Genomic DNA, 13756 nt, shown 5'->3' on the forward strand with positions numbered 1-13756 from the left:
AGTGTCAATACAATACCATGGGAGCGGTAACTGAGCAAGCTAATGCCCTCCTAAACACAAACACAAGACCACAAAACAACCCATACTCAAACACATATAACCCAGGTTGGAAGAATCATCCAAATTTCTCTTACAAAAATAACCAACCTCAACCTCCACCCACAAACTACTCCCCACCCGGTTTCCAACAAAGGCCCCATTCAGCTCCTCCTCATCTTCAACATCCAATCTTGAAACCATCATAGAGAATTTAGCTTCTTCTCAAGCAAAGCAAATTGAATATCAAGCGAAGCAGAATGACTTCTTCAAAACTCCCTTCAACAAATTCATGCTCATAATAAAATGATGAAAATCAGATGACACAACTAGCCCAACAAATAAGCCACCTCTCTAAACCTTCAGGCCAACTTCCTGGGCAAACTGAACCAAATCCTAAGGGGCATATCAATGCCATTTCATTGAGGAGCGGTAAAGAACTGCCAGAGCCTACAAGGAGGGTAACTGAGCAAAAGAACACTGCAAAAGAGGTTATAGAGTTGAGTGAGGAAGTTCAAGGGAAGACGGGTTTGGAAGAGGAAGCTAAGGAGACTGAGAAAAAGGAACCTATTGTCACACCTATTGCACCATACAAGCCACCTGTTCCATTCCCTCAAAGATTGGCACAAGCAAAGCTAGAGAAGAAGTATGGGAAGTTCCTTGATATTTTGAAGAAGTTGCACATTAACATCCCTTTCTTGGATGCTATCTCAGAGATGCCTTCTTATGCTAAGTTTTTAAAGACATGCTTTCCAACAAAAGAAAAATTGAAGAGAATGTCACTGTTTCACTAACAGCTGAGTGTAGTGCCATTTTGCAGAACAAGCTTCCAAAGAAGCTAGGAGATCCAGGCAGTTATTCTATTCCTGTTAAGCTTGGTGATATTGAGATCAAGAATGCCTTATGTGATCTTGGGGCAAGTGTCAGTCTCATGCCCTTGTCAATCTGCAAGAAGCTCAATATGGGTGAACTGAAACCCACACGCATCTCCTTACAACTAGCAGATAGAACAGTCAAGTTCCCCCTTGGCATCCTTGAAGATGTTCCTCTTAGAGTCGGAAAATTTTTAATTCCATGTGATTTTGTTGTTATGGAAATGGAAGAAGATGCAAACGTTCCCATTATTCTTGGGAGACCCTTTTTGGCCACTGCTGAAGCCATAATTGATATGAAAAAGGGAAAAATCACCTTTGAAATAGGTGATGAGAAGATGGAGTACACACTCACAAACTCCAAGGCTTCTCCATCTATGGGAGAAATTGTTGATATAGTGGATGTTCTCAATGAGGATACCCCGGTTAAATCTAGCACTCCTTCTTCTATGTCGATTGAGAGATCACTTGCAAAAATCCAACATTCAGTTGCTGAGATTAAGGCAGAGCAGTGCATTATTCAGAAGAACTTGTCATCCATATTCACAATGTTGGAAAACCTCAATACTTGGATGCAGTCACCAGGGTTTCTGATCCCTTCGCTCCCCTCCTTAGTGAGGATTTGTGAGTACCCTACCCCTTTCTTTGTGTCTACTCTTTACCTTTGTCACATGCGGACATTGTGACATGCTAGCTTGGGGGAGGGATTTCCAATCATCTGTACATATCATCATTTAGGATTTTTTTTTTATTTTTCTTTTGCATATAGTTTCATTCATTTAGTTGCATTTAGGTTGCATTAGGATCGATCATCTGCTGATAGTACACACTAAGCTTGGTTTATGCTCTTCTATGTGAATCTAAGCATGATTTGAATAACTCTGAACTATTTTTGATCTCTCCTTGCTCGTTGTGATTTGAATGGTTTGTGGTAAGACGGTTTGATCCTCCCAAGGGAGACTTGACTATTTGTTAGCCAAAAATATACCTAGTGAGGTATTTGAGCCTAATGACTAAATCTTTTTAGTCTTTCTTTTCATGTGTGATGCTCTTCCTTGTATTATCTCTAGAACTTGCATTGATACTCCTTGAGACCGCATTGACTTGTTTTGCATTGAATATGATTGAGGCATCTGCTATTTCTGAGCTACATAACCAAATGCCACCACATTGATTACTTTCCTTTTGTCACCCCTCTGAGCCTAGCCTGTTTTCTTGATTAACTACATCTTTAGCCCTTTACCTTGTCCTACCTAGGGAATTGTGAAGCTATGTTGATGAGTTATAGTGTACATTAGATATTTGTGGTGTTGTGATTTGATTATTGAGTTCACTCCTCATAGTTCTTTCTTTTAAAACTCCTATCGATTTCCTCTGTAGAAATTTGTTAAATCCTTATGAAAAAAAAAAGAAAGAAAAAACAAGAAAAAAAAAAAAACAAAAGATTGTGATTTATGTCTTTAATGCGTAATAGAAGGAAACAGGAGTTTGTAATTGAGGAGTTATGAAGTAGCTAATGAGAAAGAGAAAATGAAGTGAAATTAAAATGTGTGTGTGAGGATTGATAATTGTTGTCAAGGATGTTTGAAGAAAAAAAAAAGGAGCTTCACTTTCCCCTTTGAGCACCACTTTCCTAGAACTTTCCACACCCATACCTTAAGCCTACATTACAACTCATATAAAGTCCTCATGATTCTTTGCATATAACATAGTCCCGAAGCGGTGGAGAGTGAGAAGATGTGCAAGCTTATGGTAGGATATAGTCAATGGAATGGAGCTTTGAGTGACTATTTGACCTTTTATACACATGAGTGTTGTGTGCACGACTAGAGTGAGGGTTTTATGTATGGTCAAGGCAAGCTTGGGGGAGCAAAGTGGTAGTATTGGTTGTCAAGTCACAACTATGAGACCTAGGATTTAGATTGAATATTTTTGGGTTATTCCCTTCATGGTCTTATTTTCACATTGAAGATTGATTTGAAAACCGTGTTGTGTGTGTGCTTGAAGAGTTTTTTTTTTTTAACCCTATGTTTCATGTTGGAATGCTTGTGGACAAGCATTAGTTTAGCTTGGGGGAGTTTGATATGTCTATTTTATAAGAGATTTTACCTCCGTCCTCATTCATTATTGGTTTAATGCGCTCTTCGGAGCCATTTTTATACTAATGTGCTCCTTGTAGTGTGTTTGTATTTTCAGATTGATCATTGTAGGAATTTGCCATTTTAGTGCATTTCCTACTCATTTATATCACTACAAGAGATGATGTACTTTCGAGAGCACGAGCATTGAGTTGGAAGATTTTGAAGCAAAGCGAATAATAAAGAAGTAGAAAAATGACTCCAGTCCACTCTTTTGATTATATCTCAAGTTATACAAATCCAAATAGAGTGATTTCAATTGTGTTAGATTCTACATTTCAAGAGCTTTCCAACGAGTGGTCATTTGCCTAATTCCGACGAATAACGAAGAAGTTATGGCGTTTTAAAGATTGAGATTTTGTGCAGTCTGACGACCGCCCGCGGGCGAAATCCGCCCGGGCGGTCGGGCGAGTTCTACTTAGCAATTTCAGAGATTAAAGAGCCAAGGAGATTTCATTGCGGGCCCGACCGGGCGAAATCCGCCCGGGCGGTCGGGCGAGGCGAACGAAGACCTGCTAAAGGCGCCCGGTCAGGCGCGACGAAGGATTAAATACCTGACGCCGCCCGACCGGGCGAAATCGCCCGACCGGTCGGGCAAGACGATCTTTGAGCGTTTTAAGCGCGTGTTGCGCCAGATTTATGAGACATATAAATACTATTTTCTTAGAATTAGAAATACGCCTTTTTACTAGAGAATACATTTTATAACTTTTTAGAGAGCTTTTGAGTTTATCCTTGTTGAACATTGATTACTACGCTTTGATTCCTTCAAGTAAAGACTAAGTTTTCTTAATCTCTTCTTTCCTTTCATTATATTATGTCTCTTTAATTTGTTCATTATTTGTTTGTATTTCAATTATGGTGAGTAGTCCATTAATCTAGGGTTAAGTAAAACCCTAGCAATGATTTAATATGTGAATTCCTCCATTAATCCCAAGTTTATATGATCAATTGTTCTTGTTTGATTGGATTGTTCTTATGCTCATTATCATACTAGGGATAGGTGATTTTGATTGACTCCGTATATCTTATTTTCAATGGGAATTGAATCTAGATGGTTTTGTTGATCCAATCAATGGTATGAATATCTTCTATGGGAATAGTTAGATGGGATTGCTAGGAATTTAATTGTGATGCTATGCTTAATGCCTCTTTCTTGCATGATTCTATGGGAATAGGTTTGATTGCTTGTTTAGAGTAGCCATTGGTACTCGGGAGAGATCTTTGGTAATTATAGGGTGCATTACTCCTCTTGAATTCTTGATTATATCATTTGGGATGGAAATTGTTCATGTATTGGTCATGCTAGTGGTGATGCTTAATTCTAGATGTTTTAATTAATTGATTATATCTTGTGTGTTCTTGTAATTATCGTAGTTTAGTGTTAGTCTTAGTCAACACCTTTTCATCATTGTTTGTCACTCGTTTAGTTAAATTGAGTCAAGATATCTAGTGCTTGATACTGTTTGTCCCTGTGGATTCGACCCTGACTTGCTCTGCTACATAGTTAGGAAGTTAGTTAGGTAATTACTTTTGATAGGTGCGCGACACGCCTACCAACTCACATTGTTTTTTATTTTTATATGTCATTTCACTTTTCAGTTTGTGTGCGAATTTGGTGAATGTGTTAGTGAATACTTTTAATGTTTCAAATTTAATTGCGAAACGCACAAAAAAAATTGACTTGTACAAGGACCCATTGCTGCGGTTTTGGGCCTAAAAACCGCAGCAATATTAACCAATATTGCTGCGGTTTGACCTAAAAATCGCAGCAATATTAACCAATATTGCTGCGATTTAAAACCGCAACAATATAATTATTACCTATTGCTGCCCCCTTAATTGCTGCGCGCCCAAAACCGCAGCAATAGGCCACTTTTTTACTGCAGCAAATAGCATTTATTCTACTAGTGTTCGGTTCTGATTAATGGAAAGCCATTTGTTGATTTTCGCCCTCACAGGGGTATTAGACAGGGAGACCCCATGTCTCCGTATCTATTTATTTTATGTGCAAAGGTTTTCTGTCATCTGATCAGGAGCGGGAGGAATGACTTTCGTTGAGGGTGATTAGAGGTGCTCCTACGGTCCCAGCTGTTAGTCACCTGTTGTTTGCTAATGATTGCATTATCTTTTCTAGAGCTTCTTTGCAGGATGCGGCGGCTATTCAACATGCTCTTAAGCTCTATGAAAAGGCTTCGGGGCAGAAGGTAAATCTTAATAAGACGAAAATTTCTTTTAGTTAAGGGGTGCCTGTTGATAGGAGAGGTGACATCTCTCATCTTATTGGAGTTCAGGAGGTGGACATTCATGATAGATATTTGGGGCTTCCTACGGTGGTGGGGAGATCAAAGAAGGTGATTACTAGAGGGGTTAAGGAGAAACTGTGGAAGAAGCTTCAAGGGTACGGTGGAAAGGGATGGTGTTGTCTAAAGCAGGTAGGGAGGTCATGATAAAGACTGTGGGCCAATGTCTTCCTACCTACGCGATGAGTGTATTCAAGTTTCCATTCTCATTTTGTGATGAGATTAGAGCCTTTATTTCTCAGTTCTGGTGGGTCAAAAGAGTGGGGAGCGCAAGATTCAATATATGGGTGGCTTCGAAGAAACTATGTAGGCCAAAGGTTGAAGGAGGCCTAGGGTTTAGGGATATGAAAATGTTTAACTGGGTTTATTGGGGAAGCAAGGGTGGCGTCTCACTATGCATCAAGGCAATTTGGTTGAACAAGTTTTGAAGGCGCACTACTACCCAAAATTCATCTTTTATGGAAGCCAAGTTGGGCACTTGTCCAAGATATACATGGAGGGGTATTTGGGAGGCTCGATGGGTGCTAAAAAGAGGGATGAGATGGAGGGTGGGTGATGGGGAAAAAATTAAGGTGTTGAAGGATGCTTGGATTCCGGGCTCTCAGTCGCCGGAAAGTGCTCTCTCTGTGCCAGACGGGGGTTACCTTGACTTAGAAGTAGGTGCGTTGATTGATCTGATCACAAGATCATGGAATGAGGTCCTTCTCTCTCAACTCTTTCTCCCTTATGAAGATAGAATTTTGAGTATTCCTTTGAGCCACAAGCTCCCGGAAGATATGTTATGTTGGGATCTAGAGAAGGCTGGAATATATTTGGTTAAGTGGGCTTTTCATGCTATTGCTAATGATGCGTGGTCGATGAGAGAGGAGTCGACTTCTTCGGTGAATCAACTGGGGAATATGATTTGGAGTGCGGATGTTTTTCCTAGATTCAAGATCTTTGCATGGCGGGCTTGTTTGGAAGCTCTTCCAACCCGGCTTGGTTTGAGTCGTAGAATGCAACACTTATTGTCGGAGTGTGGTATTTGTGGGGCGGCGGCTGAGTTGGGAATGCACGCCCTCTTTTCTTGTGTAGGTTAGCGCAGAGTATTTGGGCGGAGTATGGGGTGAGATAGTGGTTCCTAGGGGATGTTCTTCTATTGCAGATTGGTAGAGTTATCTGTTCAAAGATAAGAGTAACGAGGAAGTGGAGAAGTTTCTTGTTGTTTGTTGTGCCATCTGGAGTGCGCGGTGTAAGGCCACGATGGAGGAGGAGTATGTGGCACTGCACTTATGCTATGCGAATCTGGAGGGAAGTGAAGGAGGCCCAATCATGCACGACTCGTGCTAGTCCGAAGATGGAGATCCCTTATGCGACGAAGTGGAGCAAACCATCGTCGGGTTGGGTGAAATGTAATGTAGACGTTGGTGTTGTTGGGGCGATGGGCGTTGGTGTGGGGGCCGTGTGTAGGGACGCTGAAGGTGAGGTGCTTGCGTGTGTGGTGGCACAGCAAAGAGTGAGTTGGGAGACTCGTGTGGCCGAAGCTCGTGCAGTGTTGGAAGGTGTGCACCTTGCCAAGCTCTTGGGCTTTCTCAAGTGATCGAGAGCGATTGTTTACAAGTGATTCAGGCTCTCTAGCTAAAGTCCTCGGGAGCTAGTGACTTTTATTTGCTCATTGAGGATATTTTGGAGTATGTTAATTATTTTGATGTTGTAGTGTGGTCTTTTATTAAGCGTTTTGGTAATAGGCTAGCTCATGTTCTTGCTCATCTCCAACCTATGGAGTTTGGCTGTAGGCGGTGGGTTGATTCTTTCCCGGACATTGTTTCTCATGTTGCTGCTTTTGATTTATTAACATAGTTCCTCTTTTGAGGTTTCCTTAAAAAAAAAAAAAAAAAAAGGAAAAAAACTATAGATTGAGTACCTTGAGATCAAAATGCGGCCGGAGTCCTAGAGTGAGCTCTGGGTTTGAACAAGCCGGATAATAATGTGCTTGCGCTGAATACGCGGCATTTTCTCCTATTATGCTTTGTAGACGATTTTTATCTAACCCCAGTCCTTGCGACATTAAGCTCAATAGTCGATTCATTAGAGGTCCAATTTCCATTCCATATTCGGCTATAGTCTCCCTATACAACCAAAAACAATAGAACATTAAATCACTTAAATGGCGTGATACATAAAAGTAAATGGAATGAAAAGCCAATTTACGTGAATTAGTACTACCATGTTGCAACAACCAAAACTAACATTATTTAATTGATTAATTAGTATTTAGTTGCGACTAGTAGGATATTCAACGATTGCATACAAAATTTTATGGCTATGTGTAGCATTAATTGGTCAATGTAAGTGAAACAAAAATAGGAGGGAAAGATGTGTGGCCTGTGGGGTTGATTTGTACAATGTATTGATCTTCTATTTTCCTTTTTTTATGTGGGCAATTAATCTTCTATTACACTTCTTTATATCTATTTGAACAAAACCAACCTTAGTCCACCGGTAAAGACTTCAATCGTCAAATAAATACAAGATTGAATAATTAGAGTTACTATTCAACTCAATTTTCTGAATTTGTATAAATTTTCTCAACCGTTCTTCTCTGAACTTTTCATTAACTTTTGTGAACTTTTTTTTAACTTTCTTAATCTTTCTTAACTTCTTAACTTTTGATTAGGAATACTGCATTATATAATAAATACATGACAAATATCTTTAAGATATATTATCTTATAATTTCTTTTCATTATGTGTTTGGTAATATTTGAAAATTATATTACAGGGATAGTTTCCTAATAAGAGTGACATTGTAATGCTATATATATAATCAAGATGCGGTAAGAATCATACTCTAAAATAAGGACTAAGAACCAATATAGACCCTTAAATCATCAAAATCGGATGGACTACGTCATTTTTGTGTGATTAATGACATTTTCATAATCATACAACTTTTCAAATTGGTTCCAATTTCTTTACTTTTACAGAAGTCTCATCTACTTTTGGACCAATTTTATTTACTTTTACTAGTTTTCATTTACTTATTACATTAAATTAACTTAAACTTTTCCAAATCTAAACATTCAAAAATTATATTAAATTTTAGTTAGTAATGATGATATTCTACGATTATTTACTTTTCAATCAATATGATTTACTATGATTTCTTTTTCATTAAAGACTTGGTTCTCATTGGAACGTGTATGTGTGCGCGTGTGTGTCTTTATTGTACTCATGCATGGTTCATTATTGAACACACAATAATGCAATACAACCTCATATTATTGTATATTTGTCTCCCTCCCACAAACTTAACACTTTTCTTATTTTTCTTATATATATATATATATATATATATATATATATATATATATATATATATATATATATATATATATATATATATTATGAGGTCACTTGTCTTAGGGTCGGCATTACAATTATAATTTTTTGGAGTTGGTTATTTATTCATATACAAGGGGTTATTTCAATTTTTTGGAATTACTTATATAAATTGAAGGGCTATTTTTTTTTGAAGGAGAAATTAATTGAAGGTTTACTAATATCTATAGTTAGTTTGTCTTTCACAAATGTGGCCACAATATATAGATTTTAATTTTGGCCCAACCCTAGAGAAGAGTTGTTGAAAATCTATATATAAATAAGGAAAACTTGCACAAAATCACCTTAAGTTTTCACTTATTTAGAAACACCCACCTTTACGTTTTTTTCCCTAAATTTCCACCTAAACTTTACAAAACCTTTATAAACTCCCAACACTTAACGAATTTTGCCAAACTCCGTTAGTGGTGGGACCCACATCAGTTATTTCTTTATTTTTCCCTCCAAACAACTCACTTCCCTCATTCATCTCTACAAAAATGTTGTCTGGAACCCAGAAATTTACCCAGATTTCAAGAGAGATGAATGAAGAGAGAGAGAATGGAAAAAGAGGGAGAACTTAATGGTGGGAAGAGGAAGACGACATCATTTTTGGAGAGATGAATGAGGGAAGTGAGTTGTTTGGAGGGAAAAACAAAAGAAATAACCGATGTGGGTCCCACTACTAATGGAGTTTGGCAAAACCCGTTAAGTGGTGGGAGTTTATAAAGGTTTTGTAAAGTTTAGGTGGAAATTTAGGAAAAAAAAGACATAAAGGTGGGAGTTTCTAATTAAGTGAAAACTTAAGGTGGTTTGTGCAAATTTTCCTATAAATAAAGGAGAAATTTTTCGAGAGCATATAGAGAGCTACTCAAGATTTTGAGAGCATATAACTTCTCAAAATTTCGAGAGCATAGAGAATGCTACCTAAGCCTGACATTTCATTTTTTTTTTAAAGAGAGCTGTAAATATACATAAATACATATAAGTTTTGGGCAAGGGAAAATTAGTTTTTTCTTTTGAATGAACAACTTAAGTTATTATACCATGTAAATTTGAATATAACTTTTGACAGATTCAATATACTTACTAGGAAAAAAATATAACTTTTGAGTAATCATAATATTACAATTTCCATACAATTGAAGAGTGCTCGAAGTATATTTTAAAATAAGATTCATTTACAATATAGTTTTACAACTTATGAAAATATATTTATTTAGACGATTAATAACATATTCTTTACTTTATTTTAAATACATGTAAAAGTAGCTATGAGAATAGCTACTATATATGATTATAGCATTCAAGCATTACATGTAGTTATTTGATACATGTAAAAGTAGCTATGAGAATAGGAGAGCTCTTATGAGAACACCTCATCTATGTGAGAAGACTTTTTTGTGCGAGAACAAATCTGGACTTTTGGAGCTAATCTGATCTAACCGTTTGAAACACACTTATGAGTAATGTCAATTTCATAATTTACTTTAACACTTATCCCCTTCTTCCACGCTACTTTCACGCCACTTCTTTTCTCTCTCTAAAATTTTAGACAACTTCTCTTTGTCTTTCCCCTGTAGTATGTCGTTCATGAAGATTTTTCCAAAATTTTAATTCGATTTTTTGCGGATTCCACATTATTCTTTCTAAAATTCAACAAGTATTATTCGAACTTTTCTTGCAAATTTTAGTTCGATTTTCTTACAGATTTTAGTTCATTTTTGTTGTTTGATTTGAATGGAGTTTTCTTCAAAATTTTAGTTTGATTTTGTTGTTTGATTTTAATGTAGTTTTCTTCAAAGCTTTTCGATTTTGGTATTGATTGAAATATATTAGAATTGATTATCCTTTGGTATGGAATTGTTGTGGTATTGATATTCTACATTATTATCGTTTCTATTATAGTCACATTATCACCATACATGATCAATATATGCAAAACGTATATCATGTTCTAAATTAATGTGTATCATGTTCTAAAATAATGAGCAACATGTTCTGAAATGATGTACATCATATTCTAAAATAATGTACATCATATTTTGACCTACATCTATTCTCACATATGATATATGTTCTCACATAAGGAGACATTCTCATTGAATCTCAACCCTATATATAAGGAAAAATCAGAGTTCAATTTTGAATGAATAACCTACATTTTATACTTTGTTATTAATTGAATATAACTTTTGCTACATAAATTAGTATTTCAAAATCTTAGTGTTACTCAACTGGGCCAAAACAAATTAATATTACTACATAATTCATTAAAGAAATTTTGTTGTATGATTAATTTATACAACCTATAAAAAACATATGAATTATAACAAAGTAGGACTATAAGAAATATGAATCATAATACGACTAAGAGTATATATTATTTCCATTATACCATTAGAGGCAATAATGACAAAATATTATAGCAACAATAGGACTATAATTTAACAATTTATATGTAAGAGGAAATTTTAAAGAGTGTGGAGCTGCATGTTTTATCTTCAAATATATTTTGAATTAAAACAAAAAACACAAATAATATATAATTGATTCGTAATAGAGTTTGGATTCACTGAATTACCTAAGAATTAGATAATCCAAACTATAATAAAATAATTTTTAATGTAAATCAGTATTTCTTTATATTAGAAAACATCCCAAATAGATATATGTAACAAAATAATAAAAAATGGAGTAAATATTTGTTTTATCTTATTTATTATCACATCTAACAAATGCATATAGTTTTATTACATAAAAAATTATCCGTGCATGTCACAGGTTCTAAAAACTAGTATCTAGAGGTTAAAGTTCGGTGTACAGTTTGGATTTAGAACTAACCTAATCTAATCCAAACAAAATTTGGATTTTAATTTTTCAATCCAAATTCAAACCAATTAGAGTCTGGGTCCAAACCAATCAAATCCAATTTTTCAGACACTAGATTGGATCCGTACTAAATTATCCAATTATTTCAAACTTTGTTTTCTCGATGAAATAATTTTGGTGCAAGCATCAATATAAAATGTTCGATAATATAAGTAATTCACACGATCTCATCAAAGTTCGTTAATAAACTAATAACAACTAATAAGTCATTACAAACTCATAATTCATTACAACAGATGGTTCAACAATATCATAACATCATGTTCAACTATACAACAGGTTCAACTTTATAGCAACAAGTTAGATTTTTAACTTTTACGATAAGGGAAGAGCTGCCGCACTATTTATTTTTTAAGAAAAAATCAGTCATAAGTTTTATCATAAATAAACCATATAAAGCCTATTTACTATATAGTTATTTTGGATATAATCACCTACCCTCAATCCAATTCAATTAAGATGAACCGATTTTAAAAAAAATACTCAATCCAAATCCAATATGAATTACTAAAAGGTGGATAGGAGTTAACTCAAGTGGGTAGAGCACTCCCCCTTGGCCCCTGAGGTCAGGGGTTCGATCCTTACCCCCATCATTGGGGGTATTTTCTTAGCATGCTATGCATGCCTTACCAGCCAATTGGTGTTTCCTATAGGTTAGTAGTCTTGTAGGGGTTAGCCCTTGGGCTGACTTAATTACCTAATCAAAAGAAAACTAAAAGGTTTGGATTTTTTTTGTAAGAAGTGACCCGGACCCCGCACGGGTCGGGTCAGGGTCAGTGCGAGTCGGGAGCGGGTTGGGTCATAAAAGGGTCGCCTCGTAAAGAGTCGGTAGTGGGCCGGGCCAAATGGGTAGAGGGCTTATAGCGGGTCGATAATGGGCGGGTCGGTAAACGAGCAAGAAAAACAAGGAACAAAAAGAGCCAAAAGTAAGTATAAATGAATGCGAATCCGAATATGTAATTGTTTTTACAAAACTTATTTTATTTTTTAAAATTATTGGGTTTCTTTGTTGACCCTATAATGGCCCTATCCAATAATGACTTTGTCCAATAAAATCCTATCCAATAAAAGTTGTGTGAAATTGACTCTAACCCTTTAACCATTGGGCTACCCTGTCCAATAACCACGTCTACTTGAGAGTAAGGAGGAAGGATAAGGAGAATCCCTACCCACAAATTGCCTCTAGCTAGTGGGGTGCTCTCCTTACCACTAAACCAAAAATTAGTTGGTTCCTACTAAGTATACTGATATATAAATTAATAAAGCAACGGAGGTACATATATACCTGTAGCAAGTTGGATCTTGAGGCAAGTTGGAGGTATAACTATGATCAACAGGATCCCAAGTGTGGAAAAGTGCCTCACTCCACATAGGGATAATCTTGTCTTCTTCGGTTTTGACATAGTACTTGAAAATTTTCCCGTCTTCCATGTGATCAGATGAGACGAGATGAGACTTTTTTTCATGGCTTAACTCAAAAAATGTTGTGATGACATCTAGTACTTTGGCACACAACTCTTCTTTAACCCCATGATTTGTGATCTGAAAAAACCCAAAATTTTCACAAGCTTCTGCTATCTTTTGAACGAGGATATCATGATCCTCATTCATGTCAATGACCGGAATCGTCTCACGAGAAATATCTTCAAGATTTGGCCTATGGGTTTCAGGAAGAACGAATTTCGGGGTTATAGATGAAGATGAACTCACATTGTCATCTGCCCACTGGAAAGAAGTCATTTGGTACAAACTTTTATTATTTTTCAGGGTTTTGAAGTTTGAACAGAATACAGGCCACCTGATATAAGTGAAGGTTCTTGCGTGAAGGCGCAACGTATGTATAAGAGCCATTACGTGTTAGGATTTAGGAATATAAAGAAGAAATTAGCGTTAACATTGTATTAGTTGCCGCGTTTAAACATTTATTAAACATAAATATAATCCATGTCGTGCTTGATGTTTATGTTTATGTATTTTTAAGTAGAGTTGACATCAGTGGCGGAGCCACGTGGTAACAAGGGGTAGCACGTGCTACCCCTGATTTTTATAAAAAAAATTGATTTTTTTTAAAAGAAAAAGAAGCGCTGAAAAATGAAAAACAAATAAACCCTACTTTCCGCTGCGTGACTGTCCTTTCCTCTTCTCTCTCCTCGAC

General features: G+C 36.2%; 1 protein-coding gene across 1 annotated transcript in view; it reads right to left on the bottom strand.

Annotated features, from left to right (window-relative positions):
* The window catches only part of LOC104887614 (protein DOWNY MILDEW RESISTANCE 6-like), a 40217-nt gene extending 26822 nt beyond the window's left edge, over positions 1-13395 (bottom strand). The window contains exons 1-2 of the mRNA XM_019248200.3: positions 12887-13395; positions 7253-7457 (exon numbers count right to left, since the gene is read on the bottom strand). Of these exons, the coding sequence (XP_019103745.2) occupies positions 7253-7457; positions 12887-13341 (660 nt within the window). The 5' untranslated portion in view covers positions 13342-13395. The remainder of the gene's footprint in view (positions 1-7252; positions 7458-12886) is intronic.
* Between the last annotated feature and the right edge of the window lie 361 nt (positions 13396-13756).

Source organism: Beta vulgaris, chromosome 2 (genome assembly GCF_026745355.1).
Source record: "Beta vulgaris subsp. vulgaris cultivar EL10 chromosome 2, EL10.2, whole genome shotgun sequence".
Taxonomy (NCBI): Eukaryota; Viridiplantae; Streptophyta; class Magnoliopsida; order Caryophyllales; family Amaranthaceae; genus Beta; species Beta vulgaris.